The sequence below is a fragment of the Lontra canadensis genome, unplaced genomic scaffold (genome assembly GCF_010015895.1).
Source record: "Lontra canadensis isolate GAN:19392208 unplaced genomic scaffold, GSC_riverotter_1.0 scaffold143, whole genome shotgun sequence".
NCBI lineage: Eukaryota > Metazoa > Chordata > Mammalia > Carnivora > Mustelidae > Lontra > Lontra canadensis.
The window spans coordinates 2,922,361-2,942,767 of record NW_022631137.1 but is presented as its reverse complement, the minus strand read 5'-3'; the positions used below and the strand labels follow the sequence as shown (position 1 = coordinate 2,942,767).

At 49.9% G+C, this 20,407-nt stretch overlaps 1 protein-coding gene across 1 annotated transcript; it reads right to left on the bottom strand.

Annotated features, from left to right (window-relative positions):
- Positions 1-2,768: 2,768 nt before the first annotated feature.
- CUNH16orf89 (chromosome unknown C16orf89 homolog) lies at positions 2,769-16,238 on the bottom strand. The gene is made up of 8 exons (XM_032843772.1): positions 15,998-16,238; positions 11,592-11,741; positions 10,116-10,266; positions 8,984-9,101; positions 7,166-7,301; positions 6,455-6,559; positions 5,290-5,376; positions 2,769-2,942 (listed from the first exon to the last, which is right to left on the bottom strand). Exons 1-8 carry the CDS (start codon positions 16,206-16,208, stop codon positions 2,779-2,781), a joined length of 1,122 nt encoding a protein of 373 aa, XP_032699663.1. The 5' UTR covers positions 16,209-16,238; the 3' UTR covers positions 2,769-2,778.
- Between the last annotated feature and the right edge of the window lie 4,169 nt (positions 16,239-20,407).

The following is a 20,407-nucleotide window of genomic DNA, read 5'->3' as shown; positions in this document are numbered from 1 at the left end:
TTTTTCTCCTATTAATTTGTCTCATGTCAACTTAATTTCCAGACCAGCCTAAAGAATCTTGCAGGGTAGGAGGGGAGGAACCTTACTTATACCTCTGGATATACGTACTGAGGTCACTGCCCCAGTGTCAAACATAGATGTTCCCTTTATCTACCACCTGATGTCATACAGGTCCAGGCCTTGGCGACCCCACAGTCCTCAGCCTTGGTGAGCATCAGCATCCCTTGGGAGTTTGCCAAGGAGACATGTCCCCAGGACCCCTCCTGGTGGCTGTATGAGAATCTCTAGGGACAGAGCTAGAAAGTCTGCATGTTTGTTTGTTTTTTTAAAGATTTTATGTATTTAAGAAAGAGAGAGCACAAGAGGGGGGAGGGTCAGACGGAGAAGCCGACTCCCCACTGAGCAGGGAGTCTGAGACTCAATCTGGATCCTGGAACTCCTGGGATCATGACTTGAGCTGAAGGCAGACGCTTAACTGAGTCACCCAAGCACCTGAGAAGTCGACATGTTTAACAAGATTTCCCCAAGCTGGTCCTAATGCCAGTGGCCACAGGCCACACATGGAGAAACCCCTCTAGGAAGGTAGAGAGCCAGTGCTGGGTGTTTAGAATATGGGAAGCGAAGGCCCACCTCCACATTATGTTAAATGCCCGTGGGATTCATCTCCAGTGAGAGGCTGAGGTCTGGGGTGGGGTAGTGGTAAGGAGACTCTGTAAAAACACATTGGTGTTTTTACCTCTTCTCAGTGCCCTACAGCCCTCATAACCCAAAGACATGACAGTTCAAGTGGGGTTCATCTTGCAAATTTTTCTTCCCATGTTCTAGTTAGCTTTAGGATTCCCTTTTCCTGAAAGTGACTTATAAACCCAGATTTCCGCTAGAGTCATTGCCCCCCTCATTCCCACCCTTGTTGGGTTAATTAAGCCTTCTAAAAATGTATCAATGTCAGGCTCCAGTGACTAATCCATCTAGAATGCAGGAAGGACACGGGGTGAGACATAATCACCCCTAATCCGGTTATGGGCTGCCCACCCTCTCTAGGCTGTGTGCCTGTCTTGGTAAACTTTGCTTTGTGATGCAGTGTGTGGAAGAAATCCTTGAAGCCTATGGAGTGCCAAGTAGGTATTAAATTCCGGCCCTTGGTTCCTCAAGAAAACTAGCAACCCAGAAGCAAGTCAAACTTGTCAGCGAAATCCAGGACCATTTCTCTGTGCCTGACAACTTAAGAGCACTTTCAGGAAAGCATTCAGGGGCACCAGAAGAGGATTAGACAGAGGAGACTAACTCCCAAGAGAAAGATTTAGAAGAACCACTGGCCCCCGCAGGATTATTCAGCTGAGCACAGAAGGAGCACGGGTGTTTGAATTCAGATTCTCCAGTACAACTCCGTACTCACACAGGGATAATCAGCAGCTGTTTTTCACTCCGAAGCAAAGGAAGGTGATGGACTTAAAGAACCTTCAAGTCCAGGGGCACCTGGGTGGCTCAGTGGGTTAGAGCCTCTACCTTCAGCTCGGGTGGTGATCCCAGGGTCCTGGGATTGAGCCCCATGTCGGGCTCTCTGCTCAGTAGGGAGCCTGCTTCCCCCCCCCCCCCTCTGCCTGCCTCTCTGCCTGCCTCTCTGCCTACTTATGATCTCTGTCTGCCAAATAAATAAATAAATAAAATCTTTGAAGAAAAAAAAAAAAGAACCTTCGAGTCCAAAGGACTGGATTTTTAGATGATTTTTCGACCCCAGTCTTCTCTTGACATGCCTGTGTACATAGCGTGGTATCTGTACCACAGACAGTGGCTGGACCCATGATAACATTCCAGAAGGTCTTTTCTTCAACACTAGATTAGTGTCAAAGTTCCGAGGAATTGTATGTCAGCTGTACTTCAGGAAAACAAAACAAAGAGAACTGTAGCTGACATGCTCAGATATACTCACACTGAAGCAGAACACCAGGGAGGAAGCATGTGCTGGGAATAAGAAAAGGGCTGACAAGTCAGCTCTCCATGCCCACTGCTTCAGGACAAGCTCCCCAGGTAATGTGACATCATCCCTGCTGCTGCAGGAGGTAACACTCACCTGGCACCTACTGTGTTATAGGAATGGTTCTCGGTACCCTACAAAGATGATGGTCACAGCACTGCAAGTAATCTTCAGGCAGGTGCTATAATTATCCCAGTTGTACTGATGAGGAAACAAAGTCACAGAGACGCTAACTGACCCTGCCGAGGACACACAGCTCATCAGCGGGACAGCTGGGATTTGGACGCACGCAGCCTGGGCACAGCCGCACCATTAACCACGATGCCACACTGCCTTTTGTCAAATGACACAGCTGTGGCAGGACACGACATGGCACTGTAGAGTTCCTTGCACGGGTATAAACATTTTATGTTCTGCCTTTTGTGACCATATCTCAAGTTCGGTCATGACTCGAACTGTTAAGTTCAGAGACCCTTGTTTCTCCCACTGGGAAAGATGCAACAGTTGACACCTGAACGAACTGCCTTTAATGCTCACGTTATGGGTCTCCTTGGAATTTGTGTCGTGACTTGAAACAGAGCCCTAGAAGTGGTCCCCACGGCTGAGAAACACGACTCGACTGCACTCTAAATTTATTCATCTGCTCCCACGCCTGGCTCCAGCCCCACATCACCTTCCCTGGCCCTGCTCCCCGAGGGGACGAAGCTGGGCTGCTTTGCTGGTTGTTTCTTCTGCTGCCTCCTCGGGAACAGATTTGAAAACCGGGATTTAAGGGAGGAAGGACTGACGAATGGCATCCATTTTCATCTTCCAGTGGCAGACGTGGAGACATTTGTCTCAGCGACTACGGCTGGTGCCAGTGAGGACTGCCACAGCTCTCCACCTGCCTGGAGGTGTTCCGCCAGGACGTAGAGGAAGCCCCCCAGGGCGGCCACAGCCATGGCTGTGTTGTGGGAGGAACAGCCGTCTGGGGAGAGAGAGCCCTCCCTGTGAATCCTATGTGAATACTGGCCACAGTTCTGTCATGAGTGCTTTTCAGATACTTCCCCAGCCAGCCAGGTCCTGGGCCAGCCACCCATCCACCAGCTGCCATGAGTGCTGGCCACTAATGGCTCCCTTCTCCAGATAAATGACCCCGGCCAGTTGGAGCCTCCTCATCAAGAAGGTTATGCCTCCTCCCAGTTACTTACTAATACGGGACACAAAAGACCAGCCTTCCATCTCGGGGGGGCAGGGGTGACTCAGGTGCAATTTCCACTCCAGAGCCCCCTCCCCTGGGATCTGACCTGAGGCCACACCCTTGTCCAGCTCCTTCCCACCTCCCCTTGCTCTTAGGGCCTGCATGAGACCTTCTAAGATAACATCCTATTGCCCATTTTTGCAGATAGGGAAACCAAAACTCGGTAGCAGGGCTGAGCTCCCCAGCCCTGGAGTCCCCAGGGCTCATTTCTTGACCTTGATAGCCTCTCTCATTCCTGCCTTAATCTTGTCCGGTCCCAGGTGACCCTGAGCACCTGCCTGACACCTGCCAGAGCAAGAACCCCTTAGAGGTTTCTTTGTTCTCTAACCCCCAAGTGGGCCACCCACCTCTGTTTCCGAGCAGGTTGGGAAGGAGCCAGGATTTTCCTCGCCCCTCACGGTCTTGGAGATGGGAAGAACTCCAGCTAGGGCCTTTGGAGGGAGAATGCAGGTTCCAAGGAGCCTAATTATGCATGCCAGCAGCTCACACTGTCATATGCCAAATACCATGGGGAGTGCTCTGCTTGGTGATCTGATACTAATCCCCAGCAGCTCTATGAAGGAGGTGCTGGTAGGTCCTGATTTTATAAAGAAACGGAGGCTCAGAGGGTTGAGTGATCCCCACAGCAAGGAAGAAGCAGAAGCAGATTCCAGCTCTGACAGCATGATTTCAAATCCTGTGCCCTAAATCTCCACGCTGGCTGCCCCCTGCTCCACGGGTGTGCAGGGGGTGTGCTCCAGAAGGAACGGAAGCACTGCTCCCTCCTGGGCAGTTCCCTCCACTGCCATCAATCTGTAGGGACCCCAGAAGGACCTTTCTGCACCTCCCTCTCCAGCCCCAGCTCAGTCCTACGGTCCAGCTGTGTGCCTCTGGGCAGCAGCCAGCTCTCCAGTGTGTGCACAGCAGAACCCCTACCACCTGGCCATGGGTAGCCACAGCCCCCTGTGTCAGGGTCCTCTTGAAGTCTCCAGAGAACTTCTCTCCCTCCCCCTGCCCAGCCTTTGGGTTTGTGCTTCCACTTCCTTCCCTTGCCTACCTGCAGGCAGATGATGAGGCTACAGTGGGGCTCATGGGGAGACATTTAGTTACTGGAATCATCCACCAACCTATGCTGGGCATCTGCTCTGAGGGCTGGCTATCACATCTCTTTTCCTGCTTGTGTTTTGCGGATATTTATTTTTTAATAATAATAAAAAAAGGAAAAAAATTTAAAAAAGTAAAAAAGGAATCAGTTCTTCTCTTCCTTCTTCCTCCCTGCCTCCCATATTAATTCTTGCCTTTCTTCCATTCCCAATATAACTATATCTGATTCTCGGTTTCTCCACCAGTGGACTGACCATGCAATTTATCATCTCAACCAGGGATACTTCGGGGAGGAAAGGGGGTACTATTCATAATGGCTCCAGGACAAGAGGTGTAAGCTGGGGACATCTGGACATGTGGCCATGGGGATTGCATTGCTCACTTGCCTGTTGGCTCAAAGATTCCCTCCTGCCCTTTTTTGGCTCCAAACCACAGTGCACTGACCCTTCCAAATTACATTTCCCAGGATGCCTTGCCCATCAGCTTCTGTCTAGGTTTGAGCAATAGGAGACAGAAGCTGAAAGAGGGAGAAGATGGGGTACTCCTCTCCATCTTTGCCTCCTTCACGGCCAGCCCCTGCAGGCTCTCCTAACCCCGCCTGGCTCCACAGTCCCTCCAGCTCTGTTTCTGGTGAGGGTCGTGGCTTCTTGCAGTGGTTAGTCTCTGGGTTTTCTCACTTTTCTGGGTTCATCTCTTGCAACACCTCTGAGAAGAGTTCCCTGCATTAAATTCCCCCTGCCTCAAGTTCCCGGTGCTGGTTCCGTTTTCCTGACTTGACCTAGACAGAGAGGGGGGTGCTCTCTGTTGTGATTTTCAGTAACACGCTGAAACTTCTTTTATGGTCCCTTCCTGGAGACAAGATCTCTGGACTCCCACTTCCTACCCTGCCCTGAGGGAATAAAGCACATTTCCACTGAGGTCAATCTGTGTGCAGACTTTCTGGGGTGTGTCTTGGTTTCATGCCCAGAAGCCCCTGGGTTATTTTCATTACCTGTAAATTGTTTTTCTCGCCTCTTCACTCTCCTCAAAACAGGCTGTTGGCTTTGAACAGCTTTCGATAATTCTTCATCTTCAGCAGCTGGGAGAAGAATTGAAAGGTGACCTTCCCAAGACGGATTTTCACACCTTACTCACCAACCGCCCCCCCCTCACAATACCTCAAGAAACTCAGGACTTGCCTCTGGAGGTTCTTCCAGAAGGTTCCTGGAGCACCTGTCTGCAGATCCTTATACACTGCCTTAATTTGTCCTCTGCTGATGTTTCTCCCGCTGTGGTCCCCCCAACCACCCATATCAGGACAGCTGATGCGGAGGACCTTCTTAAATATGCACGTTCCACAGGCCCACCTTCTGTCTGCTCAGTCGGAAGGTCTGGGGGCCTCAGAATCTTCATTTTATCACCTGTTCTATTCTAAAAATAGACTATCTTATTTCAAAAGCTTTGCCTCCTTGAGCATCCCAGGCTTCAGCCTGTACTGGGAACCTCCTCTGTGCCACACACAGGACAAATGGTTTCCCATGTATTATGTCTACTCCTCATAGCTCAGGAAGGAAATTATTATACCCATTTATCTACAGATAAGGAAGTCAAGGCTCAGCGAGGTAAAGAGGACCAGCTTCCCAGTGTCACACAGTTGGAAAGGGGCTGTGTCCTCTCTGCCTCCTCTTCTAGGTCACTTACTGCAGACATATCCCTGAATATTCCCGCCCAAAGAAACTTCTTCCGCATTCTTTTCTTTCTCAGCCTGTTTCTTCTTCACAGCCCTTATCAGAACTCACAATTAATTCACTTATTGGTTAATTTAGGTGGCTTCTGCCTCTTTTCTTCAGGGTCAAAGTATTCCCTGGAGCCTAGAAAGGGTCTCGCCCAAAGCAGGTGCTTAGGAAATAGTCACTGAAGCAATGCATTTGTTCCTGCAGGTGCAGGGGGCCAACACCTTCCAACGAGACTGTCTCCCATCCCGCAAAGTTTTGGCTTCCAAAGATCCAAGCCCATTTTCACATGTGTGTGTGTTTGCCCATGTGTTCGCATGTATATATGTGTTGCAAATCTCTCTCTGAGCCACTAGGATCGCTGTATCACCTTTCTTCACTTGGCCTAGAAACCTAGCCCCCCACCGGCCTCCCGCTTTCAGCCAGAGTGGACATGCACCTCACCGGGCCTCCCGAAGCATCCTTCGTGTGGCTTCTGCCAGTTGAGAATGGCCTCCAGCCACTGGAGCTTGTAGAAGTCCAAGAAGCCACTGATTCCACAGAACATGACTGGAAGCAAAGACAGAAGATCCTCTACAGGCCTGGCCTCAGGCCCACCGGCTTCCACTGCCCAAGGCTGCACAGTGCCACAGGCCTCCTCCCGCCAGCAGGTAGGGGCTCAGTGCAGTGATTGGAAGAAGGCGACTCGCAGAGTAGGTCCTGCCCTCCACTGAGGGCCTTGATGGGAGTCACTCAAGAGTTAGTGTCAGTAGAGGGATCCAGACCCCCCCGGCAAGGAGCAACCACTAAGAGATGCCTTTCCTGCCTCATCTCTGAGCTGGTCAGTCAGTCCAGAGTTCCATCACCGTGTCAGCCTTGGGGGGCAGGAAGCAGTCACGTGGTGGCAGGTAAAATACAGGACACCCAGTTAAAGTCGAGCGTCCAATAAACACAAACGCTAATTTTAAAGCACAAGAGTATCCCAGGGAATGTTCAGGATATACTTGTACTAAAAATATATTCAGTTTATCTGAAGTTCAAAGTTACTTGGGGCATCTGTATTTCTTTTGCTAAATCTGGCAGCACGTGAGTTTGTGCGTGTGTGTGTGTGTGCGCGTGTGCCCCCGGATCAGGCACACCCCTCTGCTCTCAGTAGAGAGGAGTGCCAGGGCTCACTGTTCTCCATGAAGATGTCCCGGGTCGGGTAGGCATATCCAATGGCCTCAGCTCTCCGGTTCAGTTCCATCATGTTGGCACAAAAGAGATTCATGTAGTGTTGGCTCTGGCGGAACAGCCCCTCTGTGCATCCCTTCTGACGGGAAGAAACAGCCAGAAGGATGGATTACACACCCACACTCTGCTACAGGGGAAGGCTTGTAGTTCTGAGATGGTCTGGAAGGAGGTTGCCTTTGAGGCAGGTCTTTCCTCTTTTCCCAGAATTCCTTCCCCGTCTATACCCCTGGACTGCTGGGGGATCCATCTCCGGGTGGAGTGGCAGGGGGGGTGGGACGCGGATCAGAAAGAGCTGGGTTTGAGTCCCAGCTCTGCCACTCAGGAGTGGTGTGACCTTAGCCGGCCACGTTAACCTTTCTGAACCTCGAGGGTCTCAGCCACAGGGGAAGGGCGATGTGTCTGGGACTGCACCAGAGGCGCTCGCTTGGATGGGTGGTCCCATAGTCGGGAAGTACCCGACACAGCCTGATACTGGAGCGATATAACCATTCACTGCCGTTGCATTCCGATTTCGGGCTAACCCAGCTGGCTAGCTTCAATGCTGCTCGAAGTGTGGGCCACGGACTGGTCTTGGGGACGGGACAGGAGACGAGAGGTGGATTTGCCAATTTCTGTAACACTGTATCAGAGTAGCTTTCTACCTGTCCAATCTAGTAAGCAAAATAATTTTCCTTGTAGTTTGATTGTTATTGTATTTACAGAAATACTGGATAGGGACAGCTTGCAAACAAACAATTTTTTTTTTAAACCTGCCTAACTAAAACATTAAGTGTACCTGCTCAACTAAGAATATCTTTCTTTTTTTTTTAAAGATTTATTTATTTATTAATTTGACAGACAGAGATCACAAGTAGGCAGAGAGGCAGGCAGAGAGAGGAGGAAGCAGGCTCCCTGCTGAGCAGCGAGCCTGATATGGGGCTCGATCCCAGGACCCTGAGATCATGACCTGAGCCTAAGGCAGAGGCTTTAACCCACTGAGCCACCCAGGCGCCCCTCAGCTAAGAATTTCTGCACAAGAAATAACCTCTTTCAATGGAGATAATGAGCCTTATCTTTCTATATGGGGAAGTATATATGCTTAAAAATTATTATCCTTATTTAGGGCTCCTGGGTGGCTCAGTTGGTTAAGTGTCTGCTTTCGGCTCAGGTCATGATCCCAGGGTCCTGGTATCGGTCCCGCATTGGGCTCCCTACTCAGTGGGGCGGGGGGGCTGCTTCTCTCTACCCCTCCCCATACTTGTGATGTCTGTCTCTCTCTCTCAGATAAATAAAATGTTTAAAAAATAAAATTATAAAAATAATTTTATAAAACTAAAATTATTATCATTATTTAGTGAAGTTTGAGCTCCTGGGCTTGGAAGAGCATTGGGGGCTGCAGAGGTCGGGGTGGGGCTGGTTTGTATTGGTTTGTTTTTCTGAAAGCTGCTATGCACCAAATATTCGAAATCCTTTTCCATTTGTTATCGTTTACTGAGTTCTTTCTGCTGCTTCTCTTTAACTCTTTGTCTTTGTTTTCCCGATGCCTACAATCCAGTTTTGCATGCAGTGCGATCTGTCCAACTAGAATCCCAAATCCTGCCTCCCCACCCCCACCCCTAGTCTGGTTCAATATTATAGCTGACAGATGGCAGGCTACTCTAGCACAAGCCCCAAACCCCGCTTATTTTCCTGGTGTGTAGCATGCAAAACCGCACTGCCACAGGCCCCTTCTAATCTTTGGCTCTCCTCTGTGCGTGTGGCTGGCCCATGCGGGGCACTTACCATTCTGGCTGAGAGGAAGAACAGCAGCTGGTGGGAGAGGCCGTAGCCCGAGCAGCCGGGCTTGGTCATGAGGGTCCTGCACAAGTCTGAGAGCCTGCAGGGCTGGCTGCTGTCTGTCCTGCGGAAGAAGTGGTTCAGGTGCCCTGAAGGAAGCCTGAGGACATGAAGCCTGTTCCGGTCCTGGTCCTCAGCCCCCCACTGGTTATTAGAATCCCAGTATGTTCCAGGGACCCAGCTGTGCTACCCCAGCAAGGGGAGGCGACCCTGGAGTTATCCTGGATTGGGCAAGCTCCAAGGGGCTGCGACTTGCTCTGTGGGACCCCCAAGTACAGTCCTTGGGGGACCACCCACTACCCTCCCCAGCAATTCTATGAACCTAGGGCTGATTCAGGGCTGGTTCTAAGCCCCCTGCACAGCAGGATGAAATTGTGAACTTCACTAGGCTCTACTCCTGCTTGCAGAGACCTACAGCCCAGTGAGGGGGCCAGAACCCTAGACAAATGTAAATTCTATCTATGGCTACCAGTGGTGCTAGGAGAGTCAGTCTACTACTCTGGGAGGTCAGGGAAGGTTCTGGAAGAAGGATGCTAGAGTGGCTCTGAGGTGTAAGCAGGGTTACTCAGGCAGGGGGGTGGGGTGGGGCAGGTGGGAGGAGGACCACAGATGCCAGCGGGGCAAAGGCAAAGGTTTAGAAGTGGACAGAGTAGGTCCTTTTGAGGGCCTGACAAGAGCCCCAGGGGCTGGACTAGAGGGGCCTGGAGACCTGTAAAGGCAGCAGGAGCTGGGGCTTTGTTCTGAGAACAACAGGAAGCTTCATACTGGGGGCGGAATGTTCAGATGTGGTTTTCGAAAGGATCCCTCTGGTGTGAGAGACCAGTCGGGTGGGGGGTGGGGGGGCGTTCAGGGCTTGGGGTGGATGTTTGGACCCAGCTGGAAGTCTCCAGTGGAGAGCGGGGCGGCGGGGGAGGCAGCTTAGGTGCAACAGGGGTGAGAAAGGTTGGTATCAGGGTGGCTGGGAGGTGGGGAGGCTGTGCCTGGTTCTTCACAGATCCTTGGACGGTGGAGACAGGAGGACTAGCCGAGAGCAAGTGATCTGGGTTTTTGGAAAGTGAGAGCAGGTGTAGGGGCCCACCCTGTTCCCAGCAGCTGCACCAGACAGGAGTCACTGCGTTCCTCGGAGAAGGAGTCCTGTGGCTCAAACGTGGGGTAGACCATGGAGGCATCTGTGCTGGTCCAGGCACGTGGAAGCTTCCAAAACCCAGGCTGGATGGTCGGCTGGAACTCTGGCAGAAAGGCAGGGCGAGGAGAAAACACCCAGGGGCAGTGCACCATGCCTTGCCTAATTGCACCCAGGCTCCTACAGCCCAAGCCCAGGAATTGGGTGTCCCTGCCCAGGTAGCCCTGACCACACACAAGCCTGCCCAAGGCTCTGAGCCTTGCCTGCTGCTTGCACATTATGTTTGAAACATTCAGGAAGCTCCTCCTCTAAAAAAAAATGTTTTTTTAAATCAATAGGAATTGGGGTGCCTGGGTGGCTCAGTCAGTTAATCTTCTGCTTTCAGCTCAGGTCATGATCTCAGGTCTGGGGATCAAGCCCCAAGTCAGGAGGCTCCCTGCTCAGCAGGGAGACTGCTTCTCCCTCTGCCTCTGCCCCTCCCCACAGCTTGTGCTCTCTCTCAAATAAATAAATAGATAAAATCTTTTTTTTTTAAATATTTCATCCATTTATTTGATAGACAGAGATCACAAGTAGGCAGAGAGGCAGGCAGAGAGACAGAGGGGGAAGCAGGCTCCCTGCCGAGCAGAGAGCCTGATATGGGGCTCGATCCTAGGACCCCGACATCATGACCTGAGCTGAAGGCTGAGGCTTTAACCCACTGGGCCACCCAGGAGCCCCAAGAAATAGTCTTAAAAAAAAAAAAAAAAGAAAGAAAGATGCTGAGGGACTTCTTTAGGGTAACACAGGTTGGGATGGTCTTAAGGGCCAGGATGGGGCACATGGAGATCAGAGGTAGGGAGGGCGGGGATGTGGTGGTGTGCAGCTGGGCTGTTGTGTGAGAAGGAAGGGTGTACCGGCTAACCATCTCCTTGTTCATTCCCACACACCTGACTGGGAGCTGGGAGTCTAGGCGGCCCAACAAGCGTGAGGGGCTGGTTTTATACATCAGCCCCCTCTCTCACCTCCGGAATGATTCACACCAGGCTTACAGGGTGGATCAGAGAGATACTAGCAGAATGCTAATATTTGGTGTGCAAAGGGCTGAATTATTTTTGAGATTTCTTACTCTCTGGGACAGATCAGACCCTCCCCTCTTGTCTAGGAGGCAGGCTCCCAAGCCTTGGGTGAGCTGAACAAGGGGAGGCAGTTCCATATTCCCAGCCACTCTGCCCTACCATTCAACCCCTCCCCGTCTCATCACTCCCTGTATGGGTGGGAGAGGTCATCACACGTTGGCCAGGGATGGCCAAACATTCCCCAGGTTCAGCCTGTGTGCTTGGCCCACAGGAATCAGTTGGTTAAAGATTGTCCCAGATTCTCTGTTACACCAGGAGGAGTGCCCCAGATGCTGTGTTCCTGAAGTAATGGGACTCTAGCCCCTGCTATTACCTCTTAGGTACTTGGGATCACTCAGCTTGAGGTAGGAGATGGATCTTTGAAGGAGAGGTTCTAGCTTTTCCACCAGCTTCCCCACACGCAGGCTCAGCTGCTGCATCTGGGGGTCCCGGGCCCACTTTTCCTGAACACCTTTTAGCTGCACTGGAAAGGAAAAGACTTCATTCATTCCATCATTTGACAAGCAATTTGAATAGAAAAGATTACCCAAACTTATGATACTTATTGAACCTCCCTTTTCCCTCCAGTTCCTGAGAGGAAAGAATTGGCTGAGCTTACTGGAAATTAGGCCTGTGGGGCTCAGCTGGGTGATGGGGGTGGGGCCAGTGTGCTGGACGTTGGCAGTTAAGAATTTGGTTTCGGGAGCTGGGCCTGAGTTTAGATCCTGACTCTAATTCTTTCTTGTTGGATGACCAGAGAAAGATATTTAATTTCTTTCCATTTTACTTTCTTCATCTATAAAATGGGGGAAATGATGGTCCTTACTTCTTAGAGTGGGGAGTTGTAAGGATTAAATGAACTAATGCATAGAGAGGACTTAGCATTGTCCACGGTGCAAAGTAGGCACTTAATAAAGTTTAGTTGTAAGTATTAATTAGGGAGATCTAAGGTTTGCTGTAGAAGAATGAGGAAGGGATTCGGATGCTGGGTGGAGAGCTGCAGTGTACAGTTGAGCAGGTTGTATACTGCACAAGGGCAGCATATATTCCTATCATGGGTTTGTGTTTTTTTTTTTTTATTAAAGATTTTATTTATTTATTTGACAGAGAGAGATTACAAGTAGGCAGAGAGGCAGTCAGAGAGAGGAGGAAGCAGGCTCTCCGCTGAGCAGAGAGTCCAATGTGGGGCTCGATCCCAGGAGCCTGGGATCATGACCTGAGCCGAAGGCAGAGGCTTTAACCCACTGAGTCACCCAGGCGCCTCATGGGTTTGTATTTGTATTAAGACAATTTTCCAGCAGATGGCAGGCAAGCAACTTGAGGAAAGAGACACCTTTTTTTCTAATTTTCACATTACAATTCACACCACTAGCAGTGGTTCTGCAGGGGTGGGAGAAAATGGTGATGGTGGGGAGATTAAGAGGTGGTCGAGAGAGGAGATGTAAGGGAAAGCCTCAGCACAGGGCTGGGAGGATGAGAGATGGCCTGAGTCCAGATAAGAACTTTGATGGGGAGGGAGGATGTGGTTTAAGAGTGTATTAAGCACGGGACGCCTGGGTGGCTCAGTTGGTTAAGCCGCTGCCTTCGGCTCAGGTCGTGATCCCAGGGTCCTGGGATCGAGTCCTACATGGGGCTCCTTGCTCAGCGGGGAGCCTGCTTCTCTCTCTGCCTCTGCCTGCCTCTCTGCCTGCTTGTGTTCTCCCTCCCTCTCTCTCTCTCTCTCTCTGACAAATAAATAAATAAAATCTTTAAAAAAAAAAAAAAGAGTGTATTAAGCAAGTCTTGTCGGGGGTGATGGGCTCTATAACACTCTTCTCCAGTTTTGGCTCTCTCCCTGCACTTGAACCTAGGCTGTCTGCTTCTGAAGCCTTGTTCCAGACTGCCTGGCTCTATTGCAGCTGGAGGGTACTGTCCTGGCACCCAGAAGGGGTAGCCAAGTTAGCAATGAGGTGCACCCAACCTGGCTTCATGATGGTATTTCTCCCTGCCTGGGTGGCTGCTGCTGCCACCTTTTGGATCACTGTCCTGGCTGGGAGAGGCAAATGGAGGGACCCTTTTCTCTCTTAGGGAGGGTCAATGTCCACTTGTCTAGCCCCAAGCAGAAAGGATTTGGGAGACCAATGGGTATCTTGTTGTAACTGGACCCCCCCACCCCCAGAATGTGAACCCATTCTCTCTGTCCTGGGAGGCTGAGAATGAAGATAGGATCTTCACAAAGAGTGCTGTGGCAACCCGCCAGTTTCCACACCCTTTCAAGGCCTTCCTGCATCATATGGAGCTGGCCCTTGAAACCAATAAGAAATTGGGGAAATGATGGTGTGTGACCTCCAAGGCTTGGTTGTAAAAGACACTGAGGCTCCTGCCTTGCTTCTCTGAGGTCACTTACTCTGGGAAAGCCGGCTGCTATGTTGCCAGGGCACACAAGTAGCCATATGGCGAGGTCACATGGTGAGGCTCCTGCCAGCACTAACTTGGCAGGCCTGGGAGTGAATGGGGTGGCTCCTCCAGCTCCAGTCAAGCCTTCGGATGATCACAGCCTGGCTGACATCTTGACTCCAATCTCATGTGAGACCCTGAGCCAGAACCCTTGCCCAACTCTTCCTAGATTCCTGACAAACAGTCATGGTGAGATGGTAACTGTGTTGCTGTTTTATGCACCTGTTTGGGGATACTTTGTTACACATCTATAGGTTATGGCAAAGGGATAGGGGAGAGCTGTAGAGAGGAGAGGAGAGGAGAGGAGAGGAGAGGAGAGGAGAGGAGAGGAGAGGAAGGGAGAGGAGGGGAGAGGAGGGGCTGGCCCTGGTCTGAGGCTGTTGTGTGGTATTCTATTGGGCCTCCATTTCCCTCCTTCCCAGCCACCCCAACCCTGTGATGATTCAGACAGTGGGCGCGGAGTCAGACAGAGCAGGGTTCTAAGCCCACTGCCTACACTTGCTTGCTATGTGACCCTGGACATTCTCTAAAGCCTGTCCCTGCATTGGTAAAAGGGGATAATCATAATGAACTTACTTCAAGGATTGTGGGGAGAAGTCAGCAAAATACCCCATACGAGCGTTAACCTTGTGCCAGCACTTAGTGGGTACTTAGCAAACTTTATGTTTTATTATCTCATGGACCCCACAAAGCACACGGCCAAGGGAACCACCTGCGGTTCCTTCTCTTTCGGTAAGGAAATGACACGCCCACAGGACGGCTGCTGACAAAACCTGTTGTCTTGTTCCAGGAACAACAACAGCTGCTTAGATGGAGCCCAGTGCTGTGCCTGACATCTAGGGTGGTCAGAAAAGTCAATGCAATGTCCACCCTCCCCTCAAGGGCTGTTGGGGGTCGATTTGAATATGATCAGCTGTGAAGCATAGGGAGGTTACTGGACCTCTCTGTGCCTCAGGGTGCCCACTTGCAGGGAGAGCAAAACAGAACACTTCCCCCTCTGGGCTGCTTGGAGATTACTAGCATCTAAAGGTACATTTGCCAGGCCACATGCTGTGGCTTTGTGGGGCCCTTTCTTTATTAAAAAAATAGATCAAAGAGGATGTCTTAAGACTGTATAAGTGTAAATATGGGTATGTTGACATTATATATTAGAGCATTCTCTTTGACTTAAAAGTTTATTTTTATTCTTTCTGACTTTAACAGAAATCAAAACAGGGTGCCTGGGTGGGTTAGTCAGTCAAGTGTCTGCCTTCGGCTCAGGTCATGATCCCAAGGTCCTGGGATTGAGTCCTGCATCAGGCTCCCTGCTCAGTGGGGGGTCTGCTTCTCCCTCTCCCTCTGCCCCTCTCTCCTGCTCATGTTCTCTCTCATGCGCACACTCTCTCTCAAATAAATGAAATTTTAAAAGAGAGAGAGAAATCAAAACATTTTCACGGGCCTCTGAAAGTATCTTGTGCCTCATGCGGAAGCCAGCCCTGTGGTTTATTACTATTATTCATTTCTAGAGGCATTCATTATAGGACAGGGCTGGGATTAAATGGAGACCCTGGTCCTAGCCTGAGAGGATCTTGGATCTTGGGGGTCTCCAGGATGGCACCTGGGGGCTCAGGAGTGCGGGAAGGACACTGGGAGGCCAGGCATGGAAGCAGACCTGTCCCAGGGCCCCTCCTCTTGCTGGGACCTGGAGTCCAGGTGGGTGGAGGTGGCAAGCTGCATTGGCCACCCCCAGAGGGGGTGATGGGGAAGGGGGACCTGGCCAGAGCCCCAGGCTGAGACTAAGTCAGCTCTTTGTCACTTAGGTCAAGGTGGCCTTTGGAAAGGGGCTCCTGTAACTGGAAGTGTGTGTGGGGGGTGGTTCCTTGTTTGCCTTGGCCTATTGTCAGCTCCTTCTAGAGGATCTTATATCCCTGAAAGCTAAACAAACACTTGGCTCTTATCTTGGAGCCTTCAGGTGGCTTAGGCTAGAAGTGGAGGGAGTGCACTGCAGCCTGATCTTAAGGGTTTCTGGTTTTTCCATAGCCACGCTCCCATTAAGGCCCCTTGAGAGGGCATACACCCTCTGTCCATCTTGTTCGTGACATATCAGGACCAGCCCTATCAAATGAATCATTTCCTCCCAGGAAAAGAATAATTTCCAAATATTTTCCCACGTAGTGTCTGAATCCTTTTTGCTCCTAAAATAATTGATTACAGCAGGGCCCCAAGAGGGCTCCAAAAGGAGCAAGCCTTCTAGCAGAGTAGGGAGGTAACTGGCTGAGAACTGTTTTTCTGGTCGCCCGTCCAGGGGAACAAGAGTGCACCCACCTTCCAGCACCCGGAACCCCACCACGCCGTCCAGGTTGATTTCAGGCAGCCTCTTCTTCAGGAAGGAGGCGGCTCTCTCCAGCGCCGAGAGGATAAGGCCCATGATGGTGGCCTTGCCTGCTGGGGTGTCCGGTGGTGCCAGTGAGGAGGGCTGCAGAGGGGCTGGTGGTACCAGCAGCAAGAGCAGGAGCAGGAGCCGTGGTCTGGACATGGCTGGCCCTCTGCTTGAGGCTGGAGGAGTGTTTCAGTCCCAGGCAGCCTGCCCCCATATACACTCCTCCTGTCCCTTCCTCCTTGCTCCTCCCCTGCAGAGCTGGAGACAATTGGCGGGCAGGGCTGACCCAGCAGCCTGGGGTAGCCTGGGCAGAGGGCCAAGGGAAGGGCAGCTGGAGGGGTCTGCTTACCGCAGGCGGGGGGTGGGGTGGGTGGCAGTCAGGCCGATCCAGGACTGGAGCCAGCTGGCTGCAAGCTCCCAGCCTTTCCTTCTCATTCTTGATTCTCCAGGCCCATGGGCTAAGTCTTGGACCTACCAATTGCAGTTATACTCCAGATCTAAAAACATGGAAACATAAAGGTTTTTCCTTTTCTGTTGTTTGAAATAAGTTTGGAACAAACTTGTTTGAAACAGGATATTAACTGTAAAGGCGGGACACGTGGGCACTTAAAAATCATCCAGTGGCCACATTTTATTTTATTTTTTAAAAAGATTTTATTTATTTATTTCACAAACAGAGATCACAAGTAGGCAGAGAGGCAGGCAGAGAGAGAGGAAGGGAAGCAGGCGCCCTGTGGAGCAGAGAGCCCCATGCGGGGCTCCATCCCAGGATTCTGGGATTATGACCTGAGCCGAAGGCAGAGGCTTAACCCACTGAGCCACCCAGGCGCCCCCACATTTTAAAAAGTGAAGAAAAGCAAGTGAAATTAATTTTTTTAAAAGTAGGCTCCACACCCAGCATGGAGCCCAACTCACAATCCTGAGGTCAAGGCCTGAGCTGAAATCGTGAGTCAGATGCCTTATCGAGTGAGTCACCCCTGCACCCAGGCGAAATGAATTTTAATGATCTACCTTACTTGAACCAATGGATCCAAAACATTTCAACATGGAATCAATATAAAACGATGAACTTTGTAACTTTTTAAATATCAGTTTTCTCAAATGAGGTCTTTGAAATGTGGCATTTTATACTTGAGGTGCATTTCAACACAGGCTGGGCTCATTTCAAGAGCCCATCAATCACATGTGGCTGCTGTATTGTACACTAAAGACTTAGAGCCCTGCTTTGGCTTGTTCAGTGTGAACGCATATGTTTCCCTGCAGAAATTTTTAGAAAACATTTATGTCTTTATTTTAGAGAGAACACAGGTAGGGTTGGGACAGAGGGAGAGGAGGAGAGAGAGAGAGAGTGAGAGAGAGCGAGAGAGTGAGAAAGAAGCAGACTCTCCAGTGAGTGGAGAGTCCTACGTAGGGCTTGATTCCATGACCCCCAGATCACAACCTCAGCCCAAACCAAGAACTGGATGCTCAACCAACTCAGCCTCCCAGGTGCGCCCCCTGCAGAAATTTTTTAACGTTGGTTTACTGGGTCCTGTCCTGAACCTTGCTGGATGGTTACATGCACATGCCCCATATTGTCTTTCTAAAATCCAAAAAGTTCTGAATGCAGAAACATACCTGGCTCCCAGGGCTTCAGTTAACAGATTTTAGATCTGTAAAAAAAATAATAAAAATACCGCCACCAAAACTTTCATCCTGACGGTCCTTGTGGGCATGCTGTAGGTCAACCATTTAATTTCATTCTTGTCCCTCCCTCCCCCACCCCTGCCAACCTTTTTATACATTTTTTCCCAAACATTTAAGAATGACAGCTTTATTGAGATATAATTCACATACCATAAAATTCGCCCTTTTAAAGTGTACAATTCAGCAGTGTCTTTTAAAGTAGATTCACAAGGTTGCTCAACTACGACCACTATCTGATTCTGAAACATTTTCGTTTCCCACAAAAGAAACCCGTCCCCATTACCAGTCACTCCCCACTCCCACCCCTGCCTCCTCAACTGCCCAGCCCCTAACAACCATGAATCTACTTTCAATGTCCATGGATTTGCCCATTCTAGACATTTCTTAAAATTGGGGGAACTCTTCAGTATGTGACCTTTTGTGCCTGACTGCTTTCCTTCAGCGTGACGTTTTCCAGGTTCATCCATGTTGTAGCATGAATCAGGACTTGATTCCTTTTTAAAAAAATATTTTATTTATTTATTTGACAGAGAGAAAGAGATCACAAGTAGGCAGAGAGGCAGGCAGAGAGAGAGGGGGGAAGCAGGCTCCCTGCTGATTACAGAACCCGATGCGGGGCTTGATCCCAGGACTCTGGGATCATGACTTGAGCCAAAGGCAGAGGCTTAATGCACTGAGCCACCCAGGCACCCCAGGACTTGATTCCTTTCTATGGCTGAATAACATCCCGCTGTGCAGCTAGATCCCATTATATCCTAGCCATTCAACTATTGATGGACATATGAGTTATTTCCACCTTTCTGCTACTGTGAATAATGCTGAAATAAATATTGCTTACAAGTTTTTGTTTCAAAACCTGTCTTCACTTTTCTTAGCCATATACCTATGAGGCAGGTGTTGGATCCTGTGGTGAGTCTATGTTTCCATGAGGAAGTATCAAAATATTTTCCACAGGGGCTGCATCATCTTACATTCCTACCAGTGATATATGAGGGTTCCTCATGCATACGTTTTTGTTTGCTGACCCCATGAAATTTTATTTATTTATTTATTTTTAAGATTTTATTCATTTATTTGACAGAGAGACAGAGATCACAAGCAGGCAGAGAGGCAGGCAGAGAGAGAGAGGGAAGCAGGCTCCCTGCCAAGCAGAGAGCCTGATGTGGGGCTCGATCCCAGGACCCTGAGATCATGACCTGAGCCGAAGGCAAAGGCTTAACCCACTGAGCCACCCAGGCGCCCCACACCATGACATTTTAATATTGCAGTTATACCATATATTTGTTTGTGTACTGTGTCTATATCTGTGCCTTACATATAGGGAGAGTTAAGTTTTCTTTTTCCTCCCCAACAACCATTTTTTTATTCCCTTGGGTGTGCCATTGAGAATTAATGTTCTAGGAGAAGCTCGTCACTATTGTCACTTCAGTTAATCCTGACAACAGCCTCTGAAGTGGGTCCTATTCTTTTTAAAAAAAATATTTTATTTATTTACTTGAGAGAAAGCAAGGGAGAGAGAGAGCACAGAGGGAGGGGGAGAGGAAGTACCAGATTCCCCGATGAGCAGGGAGCCCAATGTGGGACTTGGTCCTAGGATTCTTGATCATGAGCTGAGCTGAAGGCAGATGCTTTACCGACGAGCCACCCAGGCACCCAAGTGGGTCCTATTCTTATTCCCTTTTATAACTTAAAATCTGAGGCTCTAGGGGACAAGGTAAGTGATTTCTTGTGACTTACTGTCTCACAGCTAGTATGAGGTGGTGCAGGAAATCCAACGCCTGAGTCCACATCTTAAGAATCAGGTGATCCTGCTGGGGTTCAATCTCCAGTCTCTAAAGGGGAAACTAACCCTCCTGACCTTTGGAAGGACTGAATTTCATATGTGATGTATAACAAATGGGCAGGCAGGACAAGCAGAGCTGGCTGAGCTCTGAAACACCTCTGACTGGTGATGCATCTTGCTCCTTTCTCCCTAGAGAAGCAATCCTGACTCCTTTGCCAGTCAGGGTTTCATCCTCTAGAGAATGGCAATTACTCTTGGTTTGTCATAACCATGGGACCTGGTCCTTAGACTCCTATCAGATCATCAGGGCAGAAGGGCCCGTTTGAGACGGGAAGTACCCTCCTTAAATTACAGGTCAGGAAAGCCAACCGATGGAGAGTGACTTGCCCAAGATAATGAAACCCACCAGGCTGAGGTCTCCAGATTCCAGCCACATCCCACCACAAGGGGGTGGACAGAGTGGGCAGGGTGTGTCCTCCAGCCTTACAGCCCCCGCACCTGCAACTGAGGGACTAAGGAGGCTGCCCTCCATGTCTGTCTGCCTATCCCTTCTATCTCTACATATTTACTAATCTTTCCTTTCCCTCTTTAGCTTAATTTTTAAGCCCTATCTCTGTCACTTACTCACTAATGGTGTGATCTTCAACATCCTTTTTGGTAAAAAAGGAGTCACAAGGCTATTGTGAGAAGCAAATGAGACACACATGCTAAGTCTTGAGCTGGGCTCTAGGGACACTGGAACCACATCTGCAAGGTGCTGCCCTGTCTAGGCTCTTATCAAAGGAGTTTTTTTTTTAATTTTTTTTTTTTTTTTTTGGTCCAGTGCATGAGTGAGAGAAGAAGCTTGAGGGCAGTGAGGGGGGCTTTACCAAAATGCTCTCAGTGT